This window comes from Cervus elaphus, chromosome 9, assembly GCF_910594005.1.
Source record: "Cervus elaphus chromosome 9, mCerEla1.1, whole genome shotgun sequence".
Classification (NCBI taxonomy): domain Eukaryota; kingdom Metazoa; phylum Chordata; class Mammalia; order Artiodactyla; family Cervidae; genus Cervus; species Cervus elaphus.
In genome coordinates, this window is record NC_057823.1 from 74,184,144 (window position 1) to 74,210,225 (window position 26,082).

The following is a 26,082-nucleotide window of genomic DNA, read 5'->3' on the forward strand; positions in this document are numbered from 1 at the left end:
ACACCTCAATTTCTGAATTATTTTTGGTTAAAAAGGAGAAATGTGTATAAAAGCTGAGCAAATACTTGACCAGAATTAGACTGAGAATGAAATAACACCTGTGGGAAAGGTTCAGCTTCACTGCAAAAGGCAATCATTAAATTATTACCAAGAGTGAGGATAAAATGAATACATACCTGTTCTCTCTTTCCCCAATCCAAATGAACATGATTTTCTCTTCTATCTGATGGGAGTTGGTAAGTCTGTAGAGCTCTGCAGATATTATATAATATTTCTGAACTCTTGACAGCCAAACTCCTATAGAAGCAAAAAATCATAAAGAGGCCATGAGACACATCATTACAGCTATTTTGAAGATACATTAATTAAATATTATTTTTGAAGTATCTTTTTGTTTACACGATCCTAAAAGTCTTCTGATTTCCTAATAGCTCAGATGATTCAGAGTAAATGTTAGAGAAAATAACAGTTTAGGCCAACATTTTCCAAAGTGTGGAAATTCACAAGGCACCCAGATGGGCAGGGTTAGAACTCTGACCAGTCCCGCCCGAGGTAAGGTAAACTGTTGAACTACACTTAATCTAGTGTGTTCCAATCATATTTGCCCCAAACCCTTTTCTTCAAGTGATGCTTGTTGACATTCTATGACTCAAACATTGGGCAATGCTGACTTAGGATCATTAGATTTTGTTGTTTTTGTTTAGTCTCTGAGTCATGCCCATCTCTCTTGCTACTCCATAGACTGTAGACCACCAGGCATCACTGTCCATGGGATTTCCCAAGCAAGAATACTGGAGTAGATTGCCATTTCCATCTCCAGGGGATCTTCCCAACCCAGGGATTGGACCCATGTCTCCAGCATTGACAAGTGGATTCTTTACCACTGATCCACCAGTGAAGCCCCAGGATAATTAGATACTTTACACCTAAGACAGGTTATGAATGTAACCTGTACAGATTAGAGTCAGTGGAGCATAGGAGAGATAAGCAGAGTGGTAGGTAAGAATACAAATTTCTGAACCAGAATGCCTGGGTTTATAATACCAGACCTTCTACTAGTATGTCTCTGCCTCGGCTTATTTATGTGTGAAATGGGGGTAATAATGATAACTCATGGAGCTATCACAAGTATTAAATGAATTAATATATGAAAAGCACTTAAAAATCATTGGCATATCCTAAGCACTCAATAAATGTCAACCATTATCACTATGTAAGAAAAAGAAATATTAAAGTTAGCCACAATGGTGGATTTATTCCTCTGGTAATTCATTTTGCCATTGTGGTCAGTCTATAGACCACTTTATTGAAATACTGTGCAATGTAATAATTTTTACAAACTTGATTGTGGTCTGAAAACTATTGTGATTCTCCCACATCGTGACTCAGTGTTCCCACAAAACTATTATTCTCTCATGCTGCTTTTCTAATTAAGAAACTTGAATATATCCCAGTTCAGTTTAAGGTCAAATTTAAGCTCCTCTACCTGTATCCCGTAATAACCATACATGATTTTACCGCTCGTCCTCACTTGTTCCCATTGACTATTTATGATTTGCATAAGTATTACTTTCTGTGAGGCATACCCTTGGGGGCTAGAACGACTGACTCTAGGATTCAGCCTTGCTGAATTCAAGTTCATCACTGGCAGCAGAGAGACCTTGGAGCGAATCAGTCTTTAAGGCTCAAAGTCTCTGAAGTTGATATATTATCACAGTTACCTGTCCTTGTAAGACTTCAACAACAGCATCCTTGTAGGACTGTTAGGAATTTTAAATGAGATACATAAATAAGGGTCTATAGATAGTGCTCAATAAATACTATTATTATTTTTGTCTCTGAACCTGTTATGATGGCATGCACCCCTTGTTAAAGTTTCCTCTGATCTCTATCCATTTAAATTTTGTATTTCCCCAAAAGTCCAAATCAAGACCCAAATGCTTGATGAAAACTTTTCTTTTATTCATCCAATAACAAATTAACTTTCCCTTTCTGCACATTCAATCACATTAATTGCCTGTAAAATACAGTTTAGCTTTTGGTCTCATATATAGCATTGTTTTGTTAAGTTACTTATATTAGTATCTTATTTTCCTAAAGTGATGCCAAATGACATTAAGGCAAGCTTGTTTCACATCTCTTATACTATCAATGCATTGCTGTTTTACAGTAAGTGTTTAATTTCGACTTGGTAAAAGGTTTATGAGTCTACATTGACTTTTAAAAATTAAGGTCTTCGGGGACTCAGTAAATAACACCCTGTTTCCTACCTGAGTTCTGATTGTTTTGATAAATAAGATAGCAGAGTAAAGGACATGAAAAAGGAGGATATCATCTTTATTACTAATAATGATGGTATTCTGAAAGGTGGCTTGTATCTGCAGACAAGTGGTTTCCAGAGAGTAAACATCAGGGTCAGCCAGAGTCACCCACCCGTCAGCAGGCAGCATTGGCTTCCTTCTGCAAGGGTGGAGACCGTTCACATAAAACGTGTAGCATGGAGGAACACAATAGCATTTGTGAGTCTAATGGACAACCAGTATCAAAAATGGAGAAGACAAGAGGAAGTTGTTGAGATAGGCAAGATTAATTTCTCCTTCCACATTCTTCTGTCAAGTCTTGTCCTCTCTCCCCTCTCTGAATTGAAGAGTGTGAGAGAAAGGAGAACTTTCAGAAGTTTTGCACTGGTGAAGCTTTCTTCTCATAGATGGACACACCATGAGAGGGGCTAAAGCATTACAGATAGTGCACACTGATAAAGATATTACTCCTTCTCCTCATAATAATAAGGCTCTGTGCTTAGTTGCTTAGTCATGTCTGACTCTTGGTGACCTCATGGACTGTGGCTCACCAGGCTCCTCTGTCCATGGGATTCTCCAGGCAAGAATACTGGAGTGGGTTGCCATGCCTTCCTCCAGAGGATCTTCCTGACCCAGGGATTGAACCCAGGTCTCCTGCATTGCAGGTGGATTCTTTACTGTTTGAGCCATCAGGGAAGCCCGATAATAATAATAAATGACTATTCTGTGTCTCTGGCACCTAGCATGATGTCTCATGAGTAGATGCTCAATAGAAATTATTGAGGGACAGTGCCCAAATAAAGCCATATGCAGTCAAACACTTTTATCTTGAAAAATATTTTGAACAGTGATGTCTTTTCTCTTAGACAAAAGATTCTCACTAGGATTTTGGATACACTATAAACCCTAAGAGTACCATATATTACTTTTTACACATGGGCCTTTGGTCAAATAATCAGTTAAGAAGAAGGGAACAGAGTCTAAACCAGTGACACTGTTTTGCCTAAAACTCTTAAACAAGCCAACATTTGAATTGTTCTGTCAAAGAAGCAAATTAGCCATAAGTCTGCAACTGATTTCCTAAGTGACTAGTGGGAACTGTACCTAACCACTTTTGAGAAGATTAACATTTAAACTATATTATGGGAGAATGATCCATAAGAAAGAGTGGTATGATTTAGAGGGTATCAAAATTAAAAGGCAGAATGACAAAGCTATTTTTCAAGACAGGAAATGTAGTTTTTAAACTGAGTATTAATAAAGAACTAAATAATAATAACCATAACAACATTAAACACTATCAAATGCTTATGTTAGGCACTGTGCTGAGGGTTTTATAGATCATATATCTTTTAATCCCCATGCCAAAATTTTTGATACATGTTATTATTATCCACATTTTCCAGAGTAGAAAAGTAACCCAGCTAGGTAGCAACTTGAACTCAGGCTGTCTGTCCTTAGAGATTCCACAGATCCCAAAGTATCTGACTTCATCTGGAATAGAAAACAAAATTAGGACAACTCCTTAACTTTATTTTAAAAACCATTAATTGGCAATCAAACTGCACATTCCCAGGGCACAAGGTTCTGACAAAAATATCCAGGCAGCACAATCAGAAAGCCCTGTTTTCCATAGTGCTTAAAATGTATTAAATCACGGCACACACAGATGGTAATAAATTGTGCAAGTGGGAACACTTCAGTACAATATTTATTTAGGAACATAACGGATGTTGTGTCCCTGTCTTCAGAATAAGGCTCATATTCTCCAGGGACCTGCTGTATTGAAAAGGGGAACTGGGAGAGAATTTTCGCTTGAGTGGTGGAGGCTGGAACACTGAACCCTGAAGGAAGTATTCACCAACACTTCATATTTGTCCAAACACTTTTCTGTGGAGTCTTCTCTTTTGCATTCTCTTTTTGTTTTACTTAGTTATGACCACTTTCTCACTTTCTCCATTTCCTGTCCTACCACCCTTCCAAAGAAATAGCACTTTTTCATTCCCCGATACCTTGAAATCTAATACAAATTTGTGTTGATAAAAAAAATAAAATGGGAGACTAATAGTAACTTTTAACGTTTACTGAGAACTTCTGAGCTCTAGACCTTCTTGCAAGTTGTTCACTTGTGTTGGCTCACTTCTGACCACAGGCAAGTGGAATGAGTATTGCAATGATCCCTACTTTATTGGCAGCAAGAGCATTAGAGTAAATAAGAAAATGGCCTAAGGCCGTTCATCTGGAAGAAGGACAATTCAGTTCTAGTTAGCAGATTTATAATTTACATTTGTAAGCTTTATGCCATGGCTCTACCCTCTCCTTCTTGTTCTGACTTCCTAAAGAAGGAGCTCTGGCACATCTTGGTCTAGTGAATTTCGATCATGGGGAGAGGTCAGGCTATACAAGTAGCTACTTGGAGCTGCCTGCAGCTACCATGGCAATACTGCAGGGGCCATTCCCAAAACATGGGAAACCAAATATTTCATCCTTGATTAGGCAAGAAGTGTTCACGATCAACTGCTTTTATATCAGTTTTAATTTGTAATTCTAACAGAGGAAAACACAGAAATTAAAGCTTATTTAATTTTGCTCTTTGTGCATGTGTATGCATGTGTGTGCACATGCACGCTTGTGTAACGAGAACGATATTTGAAAAGAGAGTATCTTAAATAAATTTGGGATTTCATTGTCCACCATTAACACAGGGAAATAAAGCTAGCTCTAAATATGTTAAACTGTAAGCCTTAGGAGCTTGGCAAGTTTTGACATTTTTTTGGAATCTTAGCCTTTGGGTTACATCTTGTCAAAGACTTGATGATAAATATTTTTTATCTTATAGGTAACATTTATTTTATATTCAAAAACCTCCTTGGATCAAGCAAACAAGTGAAAAAATGTTTTAGATTCATGGTAATATGGTCAGCTTAGACATCCTTGGAGCCTTGATTTACAAATGACCCTTGCCTCCACTGTTGACCAGGCTAAAGTTTTGCAGCCTAATAAAGTATAGAGCTTATGTGGCTGACTCCTGAGTAATAGACATAGATAGCATCATTGTCATAGCCCTGACTGACAAGTTTGTCTGTTTTCCAGAGAAGAGAACATGCTCAGCCCAGACTAAACCCATCCATTCCGCTTCCCTGGCAAGCACTCCTACTCTGGATCCCTTCCTAATGCAATCCACAGGCACTCTCCTCATTTCTCTCCCCATGAAAAACACTATTCTAAGCCCATCCTACTCCTCCACGAGTTTCTCCTATAGCTTCCAAGTCTAAACAGTTTCTCCCTCTGTCAAATTTAACAGATGCTTAACACATGTTTCTAAGTAAATTCCTACGTCACATATCCCAGTGCCTCTCATCTGACACTTCCAGACAGAAAAAAACAGTAACTTCTCTTGCCTGCAAAGATAAACTGGTGTCATGTTACACTTTTTTATTTCTTATCTCAATCAGCATTTACCACTATGCCTGGTGCATTATAGACTTGGTTGTTGTTATTTAGTGGCTAAGTCATGCCCAACTCCTTCAGGACTACATGGACTGTAACTCACCAGACTCCTCTGTCCATGGGACTTTCCAGGCAAGAATACTGGAGTGGGTTGCCATTTTTTTCTCTAGGGGATCTTCCTAACCCAGGGATCGAACCGTATCTCCTGCATTGGCAGGTGGATTCTTTACTGCTGAACCACTAGGAAAACCCCTCATTATAGACTAACCAATAATAATTTTTACTTGATCAGTAAGGGCTCAGCAATGCCAAACTAGTGCTCTGAAAATTTTCATTCAAGCTTTACCCAATTTTGCATTAATGCTCAGAAAGAAAGACGTAGTAAAATTCATGCCCAAAAAGACTGAACATAGATACTGCTTATTTTACATGCCCTACAGACAACATGTATAAGATTTAAAAAAAAAAAAAAAGAAAAAAAGCAGCTTTCTGATACATCAGGGTTAGGGGTTTAAGAAAATGGAGCATGATGTTTTTAAGTTAGCTTTCCTTCCAGTTTGGAGCATTCTAAGATTAACGGGGAATATGGTAGTCTTTATTTCAAACCACTGAGTTCCAGTTTTAGTGTCAGTGTAGCAAGTCCTGCAAGAAAGATTGATATTATTACCCCTTTCAATTTTAGGAGCTGGTAAATCTCATTGCTTGTTTTCAGATTAGCAGACGTTTGTCTCTGGGTATTGCCATGAAGAATGGTGCATTTATTCAAATAAATAGATTCCCTGGCTATGAATGATGAGGAGCTTCACATCATTTCTCATGTGTCTCATACACATCAGTTCAGTTCAGTCGCTTAGTCGTGTCTGACTCTTTGCAACCCCATGGACTACAGCAGGCCAGGCCTCCCTGTCCATCGCCAACTCCCGGAGTTTACTCAAATTCATGTCCATTGAGTTAGTGATGCCATCTAACCATCTCATCCTCTGTTGTCCCCTTCTCCTCCAGCCTTTAATCTTTTCCAGCATCAGGGGCTTTTCAGATGAGTCAGTTCTTCCCATCAGGTGGCCAAAGTATTGGCGTTTCAGCTGAAACTCATACACATATATACTCACAAAAACACACTCACACACCTGCATACTCTGAATTCTTTTTTTTTTTTTGGAAAAGATGCAAATTACCATTGAAATGGATTTCTTGTTTTTATAATCTTCTTCATTGTGTAGACCTGAAAGTCTGTATATATTATTTGTGGGGGAAAATGTTTACTTAGCCAAAAAAAATGGTTACTTAGCCAAAAAGAAGATTATTTCAACATTAGCATCATGGATGTCTTGGGATTGGGATTTTCAGAGACCATGAGAGGGTCCCTAGAATGTTATACTCCATTTTTAGAACTAAAATTGTCTAATTTAGACATTTTCATGTATGTAATAACCTGTAACATGAGTTCTGTTTTTATTTGCAATATATTCTGTCCCTTTGAGTACTGATATGATGGAGGTGGGGTGGAAGTAAGGTACTAAGCTCCTTTCACATATCTGAGAAAACATTCAGCAGAATTTTTCTGACCAAATAATATTTGACATTTTAGATATTTTTATCTTTTTTTTTTTAACAGCTAATCCTTTTATTTTTTTCTCATTAAGTCCAAAAAGAGGGGGAAAATGTAAAGTCTTATTACTTTAATATATTATTCTGTAATAATAATAATTTAACTAAAATTAATGAAACTCACCAGATTATGTCTTTCACATTTACATAAAAAAGGAGCAAAAAGCTACTCAGGCTTGATATAAACAAGAGTCAGGCTTTAATATAGAGGTAAAGACTGAATTAGAGTTTTTTTTTTTTTTTTCTTGAGCATGTTTTAAAGTGATTATGCCAACCAAGGGTTCACTTGACACCAATAGGTTCAGGCCACCACAAATTTATTTGTAGAACTATCATCCAGCTCGTGTTTTGCTTCTAAAGTTTCAAAAAGGATGCACTGTCTTTATAAGACATTTGCATTACAAAATACAGCACAGTGAACTCTCTGCCATTTTCCCAAATTACCTAGGAATATACAATAGATGTATTTTTCCGTCAAAGCTGGAAGGATGAAAGGTTAAAATTTAAAGGACCTATGACAGTGCTCCGATTAAATAACCTGATGGCAAGTAAAATCTGGACTCCGGATACCTTTTTCCACAACGGAAAGAAGTCGGTGGCACACAACATGACGATGCCGAACAAGCTCCTGCGCATCACGGAGGACGGCACTTTGCTGTACACCATGAGGTACGGGGGCTGCGCCGCCCCGGGGCTCTCCAGACCTTCGCTTCCACGTGTAGATTAGCATCAGGCTGATGGGCCGCTGTAGAACATCCGGTTTCCTGTTTTCCCTGTTTTCCAAGTTTAATACTTACTCTGCTATGAAAACTAAACAGGCTGAGATATTATGCAAGTCAAAGTGTTAAGTAAAATGATCAGACAAAAATGAAGAAGATGTTTACAATGTATATTAACTAATGCAATTTATAGCTCCAATTTATTCTAATTCAATAGAGAAACTTCTCTCTACTATTACTTCATGGCTTCCTGCCTTACAGTATGGTGTAGATTAAATTTCTAGAAGCTATCTCAAGGTATATATCTGAAAATGTTTCTATTTAAAAAGAAGTGGGGAAAAAGTGGAAAATAGAAAAAGTTCAAAATTTTTCAACATAAATTCATGTGGCAGTATACATATTGAAGTGTATTAATTCACAATGATGTTGTTAATGAGAAAGAATATAAATATTACCAATTTTGCTTAAACTGAAAACTGCATGTATATTTTTACTTTATAAATATTTCCCCCATTTTGAGATTACTGGACAGCTCAGCATCTGAACCAATCATTCATTTATGGTTAGATGAAAGAAGCATGAATCCAAAAAAAAGTTTTAAATATTTTTAGATATTTTTTTTATTTATGAGAAACTCATTGAGGACCTAAATGAGGACTTATTCTTAAAGGCACCTGTTATTTCATATCCAAATGACTTGTTGAAATATTGTTTTTGTAGATCTGGCCAGCACTTGCTAATTTAGGCCATTCAGTTATTCCTTTGGTATGAAAAGGTAATGAAGGGAACTCCTAGACTTGGAGGATTCTGTTTAGAATGAAAGTAGAGTGATATTTTGCCTTTAGAGAAAGCTTCCAAAATTTCTAGCTTTTTATACCCAAATATCCAAATGAGAAACAAATAAAACATGCTTCAGGTGCCACTGGAGATAGATGTTGGATTCAACTAGTAAAAGTGTAATAGGACTGAAAGGATGAAAAATCCAGAAAAGAGAGAAAGAAAATAGAGGATCAGTGGAAAGGTATGTTGAGAACTTTCCAGATCTTCCAAGCAAGATCTGTTTATATTTGAAATTGGAAATATTTTTCCCTTGTAAAATACCCTACACTTGTTTTTGAGCCTAAATCTAGCATGTATGTCTACTAGCTGGCAGTTACGTGAGGAGGGATTTGTACATACTAAGAAGTTTATCTATTAAAGATTCCTGATGTGTCTAATATTCTTTATCAGGAACTAACATAATCCCCTTCTCTGAAATGTCTCACCACCTTTGCTAATTTGTTACCACTTTCCTTAATAGTTTGACTTAAGGATATGAGTTTAATTATTAATCTAAACATTTCCTATTTACTTTAATTAATATTATAATGACCTCATGATTTTACTGGTTACAAAGACACCTTATCACATTTCTTGAGTTACCTAATAATATAGATAAAGATATTTTCTGAAACTTATGTGAGGAATTTAGGTACAAATTTTCCATAGTTCCGCCAAATGAGATCAAATATATTTCAGTGAATTCCTTTCTTGACTACCCTTTTAAAACATAAATAGAATTCATGTTCCCAGAACACAGGGACTAAAAAGAAGTTCTGCAGAGTCCTGGCTTCCGTTAGGCAGTGGGTTTGTAAATAAAACTAAACAGTTGAAATAGAGTGAAATCACATATAAAGGAGTCTAAGTGACTCTCAGCTTCACAAAGTCTGAGGATAGCTCCTCCCTCACCTATCCCTTTGTTGTTTAATGCATTTGGTGCTATTTTAGGGAATGATGTGGGGAACTAGATGGTCCCAGAGACCAGCACTGAAATGCAGACATTACCATATGTGAAATACGTACGTGCAGGGAGCTCAAGCCCCAGAGCTCCATGTAATTCTTTCCAGATCCTTTGACTATTAACAACTCAGGATGACACTGCTGTTTGTGCTTTTCTTTCCTGCTTTCTTAATATATTTGCTATAGGTAATAACATCCCAATCAGGTTGATCAGAAAGTATCTAATCTACCCTATATTTCTCTTAATTTCTAAGACTGACAGTGAGAGCTGAGTGTCCAATGCATTTGGAGGATTTCCCTATGGATGCACATGCCTGCCCACTAAAATTTGGAAGCTGTGAGTAAAGTTATTTTATTTTTGATTCTTATGAGAGCATGTCTTTAACCAAGCAACCTCCAATTCATTATGAACGTTAGAGAGACAGATAAAGAGTATCAAGAAAACTTAAACAGTGATTTATTGCAAGTGCTTTCTATAAGTAACCATCTTTGACTTCACTTTTTAATATCATTTCAGGAAGGGGTTATTCCCTATCCTCTGGAGTAGAAAGAATGAATTTAACGATTTAGTAGAAAAATTCCATTTTCGTTCAAGTTGTATTCATAGAAAACCAAATGGAGTATGGATGTGTATGCCTCATAGATACCATCTTCTTTCCAAAAAATGGAGGTCATTGTGTTTATTTTATATCATTACTGACATTTGTTTATTCTTAATAATTTGACTTGTTTATCAGATGGAAATATTGGTAGATGGCAAAGGACAATAATTAGGTTTTCTTAATAATGAAACCTTAACCTAAAGATGATGCCAGAAAAGAAGTTAATTATAGTCTTAAAACAGTTTTAGATCTGTTTGGATAGCTCATGAAATTTAGTTACATATTATTGCTTCTGAAGACATCTTAGATAAATTCACTTTGTAATAACTTTCAAGGTTTCTACATCTTTAAAATATGCAGGTACACATTAGAGAAGCTCAGAGAACAGTGGCCAGCAGGTTAGTCTCTCTGGTCTTCCAGTTTTTCTGCCTTTGATTAGCGTGCATGCATATAGTGAGGAGGAATAATGTACTCCTGGCTTCCTGCAGGGGAGTTACATATAAGGACTGACTCAACTTCTGGACTAACCTAACCAGCTTTCTGTTCTCACTAGTCAGGCAATCTGAGCAACTATTTTGGTGAAGATATGATTCATAGAAGAAAAATAGTGGTAGTGTAGGAAGACAGCAAGCAAAGAAAATAGCAAAGGGCCTTCAGGCTCCTAACAGTACTAATCATGGAGAGACAACTTTCTCTATTTATAAATCTCATTCTATACTAAAATCCAAGGATAAACTACCTACTTCAAAAACTGTCAGCCACACAGGCCATTGGTGATAACTATCCCCTCTCAATCCTTTTCCCAATGTAATGTATGTTCTATGCCATGACCTATTACATTTCTTTTTTCTGATTACCAGTTCCATTTTTAATGATAATATTTTGTATTATGTGTTACTTATATGCCAGGCAGTGTATTAAATATTTGTATATGAATCAACTCAGCTAATCCACAAAATAACCTTATAGTTCAAGATATCATACAAAATCAGTACTGTTTTTGCCTGAAATGGTACTGATTTATATCTAAAGTCCTAGTATAACTAATAGAATCCCCTTTTGTCTTCAGAGATATCTTGTTTTAGACATTTAACTATATGTTTAGTATATTGGCCAGGAATACTTTTAAGCAGTGAGTAGAGCTTAAAAAAAGGAGTCTAAATTTTCATACAAGATATATGAAGGTAAGTGATTATTGGTTAACTGCTGGTTAATTTAGCATCTTAATAAGGATGATGTTTTAAGATATTCTTAGAAGTTCTTCCTGATGACAGAATGTTTGCTGCTACTCCAGCCATTGCCTCCACTTTCAAAATAAAGAAAAAAAGGGAGCAGAGAAGAAAGGAGTAGTGCCTGTATCAAAAAAAAACTTTCCCTAAAATCCTAACAGACATCGTCTCACATTTCATTAATCAAAGCTGTATCACATGACCAATGCTAAATACAAAGGAGGCTGGAGAAACTAGGCACATTTAGCTAGGCACACTGTCATCCTGAAGAAAATGGATGAGTGGAACACAAATAGTGTCTTATATAAGAAAACTGAAATTTAAAGACAAGTAAGCTGTTTTCTACCTCAGAGCCTTAGCATATGCTCTTTTCTCTGTCGCAGTTACGTTTCCTTGTTTCTTAGCATAGTTGGTTTTATTTATCCCTTACATCTCAGTGTAAATATTAGTTTCTAGGACCTTTCAAAATGTGTATGTAGTCCCATCAGTCTTCTTGATCATAATACACATTTATTTTATACCATTTATCACCGAGATAATTGTTAGTTTTAACATTGTTATTATCTGGAGACTGTAAACTCTTTGAGAGCAAAATTTATTTTGTTCTGCATTTTCTAGCACAGAGCCTAATAAAATGTAGGCACTCAGGAAGTATTTATTGAATGGGTAAAGAATATAATCAGGTTTTAAATATCTGTTCAGTATTTAAGCCTCAGAAAAGAGAGTTTAGGGACTGTGGAGATTTAAACCTCAACAGAAAAGACATAAATTGAATAGTAGGCTCAGATGGCATATGCTTGGTGGGAAAGAGGACCATGGTGAACTGCTGTGCCTGCCAGTGGTGTGGGAAATGGCAATGGTTGTATACTTACTGTGTAGTCATTTCTCTAACCTGGCCTACCCAGCATATTTCAGAGACGAAGAAGTTAAGGCAAAGTGATCTGGAAATGTTTTGACTCAACTTTTAAAGGAAACACCTTGCCAAAATCTCAGAGAAGAGAATAAGGAAGAGATAAGCAAGATGATTTTGTGATAATTTATTAAAGCACTATGTAGTAAAAGTTTTTAAAGTACCTGAAGTAACTTCATGCATATGTTGATAAGAACCAAACTTGGAAAAGCAGATGACTTCCTTACCACTCTCCATGAGATTCTGAATGTCAGTGTTACATGACACTTTCTGCTTGTTAGGGATAACACCCTTTGTATAAGGCCAGATAACTCAAAGATAATATACGGAGGCAGCTGACATCTTTTAACTGATTTCTGAGGAATATACAGTATAAGGCTTTGATTCTAGAAAAAGTGATTCAGATTATATTTGGGTAATAAGATCTAGGCAAGTGCTAGATGTAGTCAGGATTTAATAAATGATCGTTTCCTGACTGATTACCAAGCAGTGTCTTATAAACAAGAAGAGAGGGAAAGAATTATGAATAATAAATAATTTTAGAAACTATTTAGTGGACCTGCCTCATGCAAATGAAAAAACAAAGGCTCATAAAACCTAAGTGACAGTGTCAATTAGCAGGTGCCCTTTCAATACTGTCTATGCTGTCTTTGTTTTTCTTTTTTTTTTTAGTTTATTTAAAAGTGTTTGTTGAATTTGTTACAGCATTGCTTCCGTTTTGCTGTTGTTCAGTTGCTAAGTCATGTCTGCTTCTTTGCCACCCCGTGTACTGCAGCATGCAAGGCTTCCCTGTCCTTCACTATCTCCCTCACTTTGCTCAAACTCATGTCTGCTGAGTCAGTGATACCATCCAACCATCTCGTCCTCCTGCCCTCAGTCCTTCCCAACATCAGGGTCTTTTCCAGTGAGTCAGCTCTTCGCATTAGGTGACCGCAGTATTGGAGCTCCAGCTTCAGCACTAGGCCTTACAATTCTTTTGCACTCAGCCTTCTTTATGGTCCAGCTCTCACATCCATACATGACTACTGGAAAACCCATAACTTTTGTTTTACCTTTGGTTTTTCACCCTTGAGGCATGCAGAGTCTTAGCTCCCTGATCAGGGATCAAAGCCGCAACCCATGCATTGGAAGGCTAAGTCTGAACCACTGGACCCACCACGGTAGTCCCTTCTCCTATCATTTAAAATTTTTATCTTATCTACTGATTTATTTGAAATGTGAGCTTAACATTTTTGGCTAAGTGATTGAAGACTTTCTAATCTTTTCTCTAGGCTGAAGAGTGTCAAATCAAAAAAGTTTTTATAGGTCCTACTTCTCAGATACTGACACAAAGGAATAATAAGATGTATCACCTATTGTGGAGCTTTAGATTGAGGCTTTAGGTGTATCTGTCTTCTATATTTAAAACAAGAAATTTCATCATGTGAATTTACTCTACATTTTGGAAGATTTTTATTAAGAGATAAAGGCAATGAGTAACCACCACTTTGACAACAATAGCATATTTGTGGTGGATTTCATACACAATGGAGTTTCTAAGAAATTGCAAGGAATGAGATACTGAATCATTTGATATAAGTTGAAGGTAACACTTTTTGTTTCCCTCTACAACTATAGTAGCAGCCCATTGGCAAGGCATGACAAAGTATAAAAAGACAGATCTAGGCACTGTTGCTAATGACAGTGCAACAAAGTCACAAGAGCTCCAATTTGTCAAGAAAAGACACGGGTCTAGAATAGGCTTCATCATTATTTACATGACCACCAGTTATCTTTGCTTGGCTTTTAAGCGTATAGTAGAGATTTTTTTCTCTAGAAAATTCTTGACAGCAGTGGAGTAGAATGAATAGCATTCTATATTCTTATATCGGTTACCCTATTAAGTAACTGTGGTGGTGTAGTCTGGCTTTCCCACAAATTAACTGTGGTGGTGGTTTAGTCTTTTAAATTGTGTCCTACTCTGCAATCCCTTGGACGATAGCCCACCAGGCTCCTCTGTCCATGGGATTTCCCAGGCAAGAATCCTGGAGTGGGTTGTCATTTCCTTCTGCACAGGATCTTCCTGACCCAGGGATTGAACCCAAGTCTCCTGTGTCTCCTGCTTGGCAGGCAGATTCTTTATCACTGAGCCACTTAAACAAAAGGAGATAAACAATGTGGCTCTAAAGTCCTTCCACATTAACATTCAATGATTCCAGGTACCATAAGCCCAGGATGTCCTCTTTGGTAAGACCCTTCCATTTGGACCATTTTCCATTCTTCCCTTTTAGATGCTTATACAAGAGCAGAAGTTGTTTATGAGTGGACCAGAGAGCCAGCACGCTCAGTGGTTGTAGCAGAAGATGGCTCACGCCTAAACCAGTACGATCTTCTTGGACAAACAGTAGATTCTGGAATTGTTCAGTCTAGTACAGGTAAGTGCTATTTGGTAACTTTAGATAGGAAAGAAGAAGCTGAAAAACTTTTTGTAGAAACTTGCAAATTCAGTTAAGTCCTTCAATAACAAAAGTAAGGAGAGTGAAAAATTACACTAAACTGGGAACAGTTAGACTGGGAACAAGTTTAACCTCTATAGACCTGTGATCTTGAATTTGACATGTCATGCCTTTTGATCTCTGGTTTTTCATTTGTTTGTTTGTTTATTTACAAACTAAAGAACTGTTCTCTGTGATCAGGGTAGCACTGGATTTAGATATGTGAACTCTTAGAGGAGAATATATGGGTTGAATACTTCTTCAAGTTGCCAGTTAATTGCGGTCACCTCATAGGGTTGTTGGAAGGAATAAATTATATCCATGAAGAGTAAACTATCACACTTTGGGCACATAAAAAAAAAAAAAAAACTCTTGATAAATGTTAGCTATTAATATCATTTAGGAATCTTTTATTGTCATGATCAATAAATCTTGGTAAATTTCTAACAGTAGTCATTACACATAGGATGCCCAAACACCTTCCCCACCTCACTGTCTCCACACCTAACTTCATTTGTAACTCTAGCCAGGAAACTTCCACAGCTAAAACCTACACTGATCACTCTATTTTGGAATTAAAAGTGGATGGACCGCCATCTCTCTTGGTGCTGTAACTGTTTTACCAATGAAATACTCAGAATTAGATCAGATTTTCTATCAAGCAGTCAAATCCAAAATTTTAAACTTTTGAAGTTGTTTCAAGAAATAAGATGAGTTTAGTTATTCAGGTATCTGTTTTGTGACTAACTGATATGTGATCATAGGGCCAGATAATTGCAGATAAAATTTGTATCCTAAATATTAGGAAAACTTACTCCCTCAATCCCAATTTTTTAAATTATGTTCAATTACTAAAAGCTTAGCAAGGGTCAACAATTTTGCAACTGTCTTTTAATTTTGAAATTCATTCATTAACTTTGATTTGCAATTTCTAAAAAAAAAAAAAGAAAAGAAAGAAAGTTAAATGAAAGTTAAATGATAAGTAAGGGCAGAATTGCTCTTTATCTCAGAAAATTTTCTCCCTTAAATTTCAAACTTTATATTAGGACCATGGTCATAATCTGATCGTTCTAAATTCAAGTGATAGGTCAATATATTACTCTGATTATTGGATAACCACTGCTTAATAGGACTTATCTTTTGCTCACTTTATAGCATCCTTGGTTACTCTAGAAGTTGAAACGTTTATGTGTCTTGTTTTGAAAAATGAAAATATTGTTCTCCATTGTGCTTTACCTACCTTAGAAATGCTCATGGCATACTGGGAATGTGTTAGGCTTTGCAGTGAGAAAGATGTGGGCTCAAGTCCTAGTCCTGCCACTCAGAAGCCTGGTGACATTGAGACGTTCACTTATCTAATTAGAAACTGTTCTCTTCTAAGAATGGGGAGCCTCTAATTTTGTATTAAAGATAAGATAATATCAAATGTTAAGCAGAGTGTTATACAGTAGATGCTCAAAATGGTATGTTGTAGTTGTTGTTATTGTCCTAAAGATATCCTAGAACATGCAAAATACTGAAAATTTTTCTTTTCTCACCAAGTTATATTGGAAAAGATACTAAAATGAGCAGTGTTTACTTTTAAAAATTGAATGCTGTAATTGACTGGATATTGTGACAGGCACTACAGTCAATGATAGACAAGACATATATCTTGCTTTCATAAAATCTGAAGTCTAAGGGAAGACAAACACGTAAACTATAATTATCAAAATGGGTGTTAAGTGCTGTGATTAACATTTTTGGGAGGGCAAGTCCTTCCTGTCTTCTGTGTCCCTATGATTTACTATAGTATCTGAAACAGAAGAGGCATCAAGTAAATATTTTTGAACTAATGAATAAAAAATTAGTGAATCCAGCCTGGGATAATCAAGGAAGGATTGCTTCAGGGGCTGACTTTCATTTTGTTAATATGCATTTGTTGAGTCAAATAATCGCTATTCTAGGCCAAGGCATTCAGAATAATAGAACTAAAACTTCCCCTCAAGAAATTCTCTCCCTACTATCATTAGAATGGAGGTTGGATGATGTTCAGGAAACAGTATTTCAAGTGCAGTAGCAACAGGACAAGTATATATGAAGGTTGTTGGGAGGAAGGGATGCTTCCACTCTACTCTAGCGCCAATCACCTTGATACGGCACAGGATCCCTCTTTATGTTCTAGTTCCTATGTCTGCAAAATAAGTGGCTTAGTCTGATGAACTTGGAGACCTTTTCCCTTCTGGTTTTCTAAGCCAGCCTACCTACATTCTTGTTACTCAGAAAAGATAAAGAGTCACAAAAGGACACCAGGTGAGAAAGAAGGGTCCAATTCACCACCACCAAGCTGGCTGGACCTCATAAGTTAGGTCCATTAAAAGTCATCATTCTGTGTTAGAGCAGCAAGTTTATCTGTACAAAATAAGAGTGTGTCCTTGTCATTTCTATAGAATATGGAGGGAGGAGGAGGAGAATAACGAGCACATTCTCAAATTTAGGAACTCAGTTTGATGTGGTTTTCCACTCCACAATAAAACCCTGAACTACACTTCCTTTGGTTCTACATTTGCACCTCAAAAATCCACCTTAAAAGATTTCCGTGGGAAGAAACAAAGATCTTTTGTAAGGCCTTCAACCCCATATTCACATCTCCTATGAGGCAGCTTGTGGCTTTGAGTTTGGTACCATAAAACATGGATGACAGCACACTCAGAGAGGTCTGTATGGGCCCGCATGTCCTTCTAACAGGAGACCAGATATAGTCACACACACAGTGGAAGTGGGTTAAACACACAGCTCCCTGGATATGATCAGCTATGCACTTGAAGCCTAGAGAATGCAAAGATCATGACAAACCAAAGGCACAGATAATCTAGCAGCTTAGCTTCTCCCCACTAGTCCTTTTCATAATTGACCGTATTTAGCAAAATGGACCAATTTGAATGTCCATTAATAAAAGTGTCATTAGGGCAGCAGTCAGTTTTTTACTAAGAGAAAGAGCAGGGAGCTGATACTTGCCATGTTGCACACAGCTATGAATTTTGCATCCTTGATGTTATTTCAATTTTTGTCACAATATCCACTGCTACTGGGCTTCTCAGGTGACTCAGTGGTAAAGACTCCACCAAGCCAGTGCAGGAGACATGGGTTCAGGCCCTGAGTTTGGACGATCCCCTGGAGAAGGAGATGGCAACCCACTCTAGTATCCTTGCCTGGGAAATCCCATAGACAGAGGAGCCTGAGGGGCTACAGTCCATGGGGTCACAAAAAGTCAGACATGACTGAGCAACTAAACAACAACATGGAGCCTTGACAACATTAAGATAAAAGACATTGAGTGTTATTATCTCCCTGTTTCTGCCAGAAGACTAGGAAGGGTGACAGATAAGTGCACATACATTGAGAATCATTAAGTAAAGAACAGCTTCTGCTACCTTAAAATTCTCTGTGAGGAGAGAAGCAATTCAGGTCACCTTCTAGAAGGTGTTGGCCTGCAACCAGCACACACATGAACACACACTCGCAACATTACCACTGGCCCCTTTCATGTCAAATACCTCTAGATCACTTCAGTGCCATAGGGGGGAAAATATGAGGCTCAATCTAGTATTTGTATTTGTTTCAGTGCAAACATATTAGAAAGACAGTCCACTCATTGGAATCTGCCATCAGTCTTTGGGGGGAAATGAGTCAAAGACTTGGTTTGAAGTGCACTCATTCACCTGGCAGAACAAACTTGTTTCAAGGACACAGAAGGATGAGTCTAGTCAACTTTCAAATCTGATGCAGTTCTCTGTTATCTACTCATTTATTCCTTCAACAATTTTCTCCTTTACTGTGTTTAACACTGTGAATGACCTAGAGAAAAGAGATGAGGGACACATACTTCCTGCTCTCAAGAAGCTCATGGTTGGGACTTCTTTGATGGTCAAGTGGATAAGAATCCACCTGCCAATGCAGGGAACACAGGTTTAATCCCTGGCCCAGGAAGATCCTACATGCCTTGGGGCAACTAACCCGTGCCCACAACTGCTGAGCCTGTGTTCTAAAGCCTGTGCTCCACAGCTAGAGAGTAGCCCCTGCTCTCCACAGCTAAAGAAAGCCTGTGCATAGCTACAAAGACCCAGCACAGCCAAATTAAATAAATAAATGAGTAAATCAATAAATAATTGGGAAAAAAATGAAGTTCAGGGTTGAGTGATTTAAGTAGCTAACATTCATTGAATGGTCTAATCCTTACAACAGTCCTAGGATGTATGTATTATCATTTTCTCCATTTTGAAGATGGTATATAATTGAGGCCCAGAGAGGTTTAATAATTTTTCCAAGGTCACACAGCCAGGCAGTGGCAGAACTGGGATTTGAACTCGGGAAATCTCACTATAGCATGTATGTTCTCAACCATATGAAACACTAGTAACAGGCAGGATGGACAAGTGTAAAAAGGCAACAATATGGTATGTCATGGAGCATAAGAGATGGATTCTGGAGTATATTGGGAGGTTTTGAATGCTGGTTTTACAATGAATTAACTGCATGACCTTTGTTCATCTTTTCTCTTGTACTTTGGAGATAATCAGAGGATCTACTTCTTTGGGGTTCTGTGAGATTCAAATGAGAAAAATGCATGTAAACTGATTAGCAGAATTTCTGACATGCACAAATCATGTAATAAATATTAGCTATTACTATTAATAATGATAAAGTTAATATAAGAAGTCTATATGATGACACTTAAGAACTCATTTCTGCTTGAAATATCAGGGAAGGTAGTTTGAAACTAGATCCCATGCATGGCCCCCTATCTCATTCTACTACACCATGTTTTGCTTCCTAAGTAATTCTTTAAGGAAAGCCCACATAAAAATTATAATTGTAATTAAAGGGCATGGCAATGTAACTTACATAGAGAAGCAAAATTGTTAAATTAGTCATTAGGTATAAGAATAATATCACAGGTATAAAATAAGAAGATGTAATAAAAATGCTTTTTCAAAATGCAACAATGATGACTAGAAAGTCATATTTACTAAGTCAATAGATACTATTGTGATCAAAGGAAACATAGGTGAGATTTGTCTAATGAGAATGTCTCTTCTTTGTGAAAGACTATTATTTATCCTTAGAACAGATGACTAAGAGAAACTGTAGGATCCTATTTCCTAGAGACAGTCTTCACTGGATGAGTTAAGGATGCCTTGGCAGGGTCAAAATGAATGAGGAAAGCAACTGTTTTCACTGACCAGGGAGCAAAAGTGGTGATGGACTTTCTTCAAAGGGGCCTCACGGCCCCTATTTTTGCAGCTTAGTACATGATCTCCAGAGAAATAATATAACTATAAAAGGTGAGAACAAATTCATAGAAGGGAAGGTAGAGAGGGAGAAGACCTATACAGTCGTCTGGTCAACCTAATCATATTTCAGATGAGGAAACAGGTCTAGAGATGTAAGTGGCCTAGGACTATAACCATTGTTTCATTATTGCTATTTAAGTATTCTCTGAAGCAGATAGTTTAATATCTATGAGCCCCTCCCTCAATGATATTTTTGATTCCTCATCCCTTTGAAAAAGGTAGCATCTTTGGAAAACACAAAAGTTTAGAACACTTGAAAAGCTTTACAAGGAATCAGTGTCCACTACAACTTTGTTAAAGAAATGAATGGTGGATTTCTTCAGCTAGAGAGAGAATATATTTCTATCTGATTTACCTTTACACTATAAATCTGCCTGTGACTCAGAATTTTTTAGAATAATTTTCACATCTGTTATTTCATGTCATCCTCAGAGAATCCTATGAAACAACAAGCACACTATCATTTCTATTCAACAAGTGAGAAACTAAAGTCAAAGTTAAGCAAGGGATGTACTCTAAGGAACTAACATTTGGGAAAAAAAAAGTTGGAAGCCAGATTAAAAAAAAAAAGTTGGAAGCCAGATATAAAGAAATCTGCAGTGTTGCTCTACAGAATTATATTCCTGCTTCTTTTCTTGTCTCTCCTTAATTTCATATTGTAATGCATCAAAAATGTTGTCTCATCTAATTTACAAGCTTCCCTTGGGGTTACATGATGTGCAAGGATATTTGAATTACAATTCTTCTTGACTGTTGAATCAGAGGGAAATAATTTGACATGCTTAGTGCATAAGTACTTGATGTTTAGAGATACTCTTTCAATCCAATTTAGGTGACTTTTTTGTTGCAATTTTCTTTCATTTTTAAACTATTGCAGTGTGATTCTGATTTTGTCACTTTTCCTTTTCTTATTTAAATGTTACTGATGGAAATAATAAATAACAATCTACAATAGAGATAAAGAAGAGTTTATTTTAACCAAACCATGGACTATAGCCTGGGAGACACAGATCCAAGAAGTACTTGAATTGTGTTCTGCCAGGCTGCAAAATGGGGGATGCTTGTAAAGAGCAGAACAACAATATTACATAAGTTGTTTTCAAAAACTATAATTGGAGCTGGCAAGAAGTAAGGGTGCTTGTTAAGCTAGTATTTGTTAGGGTCTGAAATGTTACATGGGGAAAACTTGAAGCTGTAATGTTGCAGCTGGCCACTGCTGGTAGATATTGTTTTGAGAATAGCAAGGTGGTGTCCTTAAGTCTGATAGAGTTCAGAAAAGTCAGGTTCTCAGTGATATGAGAATGTATGTAAAACCACATCCACAGTAGCCAACCAGATCCATTTTGGTTGTATGAACCTCAGTTATTCCATTTAAATTTTTAAATGTATTCTTTTCTTTAATGGTTAAAGTAGATATACAATGTATGTTTGATAGGCCACAAGGCAGGCTGTTCTAGTTAGCATCATGTATAAACCAAATCATGTATAAGCCAGAATGACTTCCCCATACCTCACTAGGTGGAAATTTCTTCCATCAACATGTTATACCATAACTTCTTAAATTTTATTTAATTTAGGAAGGTGATTTCAATAGATTTGAAGTTTTCCTCTACTTTCTCTAGTTTGTTAGAGAGGAAGTGGTTTATAAAATAAACACGAAGTCAAATAACAGCTCATCCAAAAAATATTCTTTGCAGAATCTTCCCAAAATGTCACACTGTGAACAACAAAAGATAATAATGGAATATATAGAGACACTCATTTTTATGGCATTATATGAGAGATGGATTTTTTTCCTTTGAGCTGGTGACATTTTTCAGGCTACAATTGAATGAATGATTAGGAATAATAATGCCTACTCCTAGAAGGTGAGGTGTAACCTGTGTCTACCCAAGACTACATTTTAGCAGTCTCAGGAAAAAAATGTTTTTGGTTTGTTTTTGCTCTTTTTTCTTAAATTTGAATCACTTATTTCTTTCAGATGACCTTGGAGACATTATCCAAGTTATCTACAGAAAAATATAAATAAATTAGATAGTGTTTTATTTACCTTTCAAAAAAGAGATGCTAGTAGGTGTTAACTAGAGTGAGTGTTCTTAAATCTCATGCATCCCTTTTCATCATAGGCAAGTACTGAATATTTAGGATATGTAAAGCCATGCCATAAGGACTTCCTGGTGGTCTAGTGGCTACGACTCTGTGCTCCCAATGCAGGGGACCTGGCTTTGATCCCTGGTCAGGAAACTAGATCCCACATGCCACAGCTCAGAGTTCGCATGACACAACTAAGATCTACTTTTCCAAATAAATAATTTTTTTTTTAAGCCCATGCTATATGTAAAGAACTGTCTCTCTTCTTAACTATCTTTAAGTTTGGTGGAAGGGTATAAGCATATAAGTAGCTAAAATAAAATGCATACAATATAAACGTAAACAGAAGCTGTAAATAAATTTGAAGTTACTTAATATTAATCAGTAAATGGCAGGTGTCATCCTTAATAACAATCATGAAAGCACAAATGAATGCACAGATGATTTCCTACTATAGCGAATATAGGGAGCATTTCTTCTACCAATACTTCCACCAATTCCAACTGGAGAAATGGGAGAAAAAAATGGAGAAAGGAACTCAAAGGGTTTTAAAACTCTAATGTAGCATGATTTTCACGGGAGCCCTCATTCTTTATTCTCCCCGCAATATACTTATCACTATCTTATAAACAGAGAAATTGAGGATCAGAGAGTTTGAGGCTACACAACAGGAAAGTAGTATAGCTGGGTTTTGAACCCAAATTCATTTGCTTCCAAAGCTAACAAACTCACCTCTACAGTAACTTTGTTCCTATTCTACTATGGACTGAATCCCACCCATAGATAAAGAAAATATTCAGCTATAGAAGAGGTCAAAATGAGGAATTTTTAGGTCCAAATACTGAGATATAAAAATGTGTGGTGAGACACAAGATGGAATACTGAAATGCGATCAGAGCTAGGATGTGGAGAGTCTTGAATGCTGGTTAGGGAGGTGCTTGTTAGTGCGTAGCACTGGAGACATTGATTGTCACAGGGAAGGGAGGGAGAATTGTAATGGCATCTAGGGGCTAAGAGGCAAGGTATGTGACTACCTGTCCTACTTTACACAAGACAGTGCCCACAGTACATCGTTAGTGCTTCTGAAATGTTCTGGAAAGAGCTGAGGTTGAGAAACCTGATGTAGATAGTGGGAATCCATTATGGTATTTTAAGATATGTATATATACTTTAAAATGATCATTCTGATCCCAGAACTTACAGAAAGTTGGATTGGACACCAACAAGGCAGTTCACAGATGATTGCAGATTTACACTGTAAATCTCTAAAGAGGTAAGTGTTGACCATGAGATAAGAGAGAGACTGAGAGATAGTGCACAGGTGAAATTAAAATTGTGATGAGCAGTTGATTTGTTTCTCTCTCTCTTGGAAGCCTTACTTAACACCCAACGATTAATTCCAGGTTTTTAGACTGAGTGGATAGACAGATGAGTGTGCCATGACTTTAGAAATGGATGCTCAGTGGAAAAGAAGCCCTGCTATATGCCAGTAATTATTTTTTATGAAAAGGTTTAAATACTATCACTTATGAACATATTTAGTTGGTGATAACAATGAAAAATCACTATCTATGAGTTATCCAGTAGATATTTAGAAATGCAGTGATTTTGAAAGCAGTGTCACTTAGAGATGTAGATTCCCACAGCCATCTGGATCAAAATGACATTAGGAGCAGGGGTGAGAAAGAAAATTTCTTATCAGAGTTAAGAAAAAGACGGAAATGACAGCTGAGGACAGAACTATACCAGGAACTTCTGCATTTGCTTTGCAGAAAGATGAAGACCAGTGCCAGAGAGACAGGAAGAACTCAGTACTCTATGGCTAAAATAGCCAGTGAGTTAGCAAAAGAAACTGAAAATGAGAGAGAAAAGGAGAATGTGACTCTACAGAGTACTATGAAGATGGTAGGCACATTCAGCATTGCTCAATTTTTAATACTACAAAGAAGGTGGTGGTGGACTTGAAGACTGAGCTCTCCTTTCAGATTGAGATGTTCAGTTATGGATACTAAGATCGTGGGCAGTTTTAACCATATTATAGCAGCTGAAGCTGGATGGTCATGAGCTGAGACATAAATCATAGGATGAAGAGAGAAACGTTTTGAGTTGAAGAGAAGGAGGGAAATAGAAAGATGTGAATACCAAAGAAATGTTTTCTTAGTAAGAATATACCTAGTTCTCTCCTACCTATACATAGATAACTGAGTATACATTTAGAGTGAATAAAATGAAAAACTTCAAAGATTTGTAATTAAGGAACTATAGCATCAACTTAGAAAAAAGCACCTCCTACAATTTGAGTTGTGTGTTCATTTTTTCGGGCCTCTAATCAAATCAGACTTTTCAAAAGCTAGTGACAAATATGGGTTTTCCTGCCTCCACCGTAAAGGATGATTTGTGTATTTAGGTGGGACCTGAAGAATTGCATGTTTCAAAACCTTTCCAGGTGATTCTGGTGAAGATATTCCTTAAAACAAATTTTGAGAATTCTGTCCCACAGTCCTCATTTCAGAGATCAGACTAAGCCGAATTCAAGGTCAGACAGCTAAGGAAAGAAAGGGCTAGAGCTGGAATTCAGCTCCCCTGACTTGAACACCAAAGCTCCTTCATTAGATAACCTGATTCTCCTGCAGTGGACATACTGGTGATCTGGTGTCTTCTGATGCATTGGTGTCTGTCATCAAGATCTAATTCATTACCTTCAGGGTTATGAGTGCCAGTCTGTAAATATATGCTCAGATTAGTCTCTTCAGTGTATCAGTCACCAGGATTATGACATAATATCAGTGAGACGTCAGGCACCTCAGTCTCATCCTCAGTGCCTTTTTGGTGTGTTTTATTTTTAAACTAGATTTTTCTTTTTAATTAATTTTTTTTTTTTTGATGTGGACCATTGTTACAGTTTTTACTGAATTCATTACAATATTGCTTCTGTTTTACATTTTGGTTTTTTGACCTTCAGGCATGTAGAATCTTAGCATGTAGACCAGGGATTGAACCCACAAGCCATGCAGTAGAAGGCGAAGTCTTAACGATTGGACCACCATGGAAGTCCCAGTGTGTTCTGCAAATGTCTTTTTTCTTTCCTGGATAACAGCTATTCTCTCCAGGAACCCGATGTTATGTGGAGAAAGGCTATGTCTAACCTCCAGGTTCTTGCTACTGACAGAAAAACTGAGAGATTTCTTTTCAAGGTCAAATTGCTCACCTTATTGTCTGTTTTACCCTCTAGGAGAGTATGTTGTTATGACCACTCATTTCCACCTGAAGAGAAAGATCGGATATTTTGTTATTCAAACATACCTGCCGTGCATAATGACAGTTATTCTTTCCCAAGTCTCATTCTGGCTCAACAGAGAGTCTGTACCAGCGAGGACTGTCTTTGGTAAGCGCCAGTCAAGAAACACATGCAAGGGTCACTTGCAAGGGCAAGTTTTTTCATATCTGTGACATTGCAGATAGAATGAAAAAAATAATTATACACTAAATCTGAAGTTACTACAACAGAAAGGTTCAAGGTATTGCCATTTTCATTATGACATGATTGTAAAAAATTATTTTTTAAAATAGCAAGCTGTTTTAGTGCA

At 36.9% G+C, this 26,082-nt stretch overlaps 1 protein-coding gene across 1 annotated transcript in view; it reads left to right on the forward strand.

Annotated features, from left to right (window-relative positions):
* The window catches only part of GABRA1 (gamma-aminobutyric acid type A receptor subunit alpha1), a 57,117-nt gene that overhangs the window by 19,439 nt on the left and 11,596 nt on the right, over positions 1-26,082 (forward strand). Inside the window, exons 5-8 of the mRNA XM_043913479.1 lie at positions 7,807-8,027; positions 10,111-10,193; positions 14,868-15,011; positions 25,728-25,880. Of these exons, the coding sequence (XP_043769414.1) occupies positions 7,807-8,027; positions 10,111-10,193; positions 14,868-15,011; positions 25,728-25,880 (601 nt within the window). The remainder of the gene's footprint in view (positions 1-7,806; positions 8,028-10,110; positions 10,194-14,867; positions 15,012-25,727; positions 25,881-26,082) is intronic.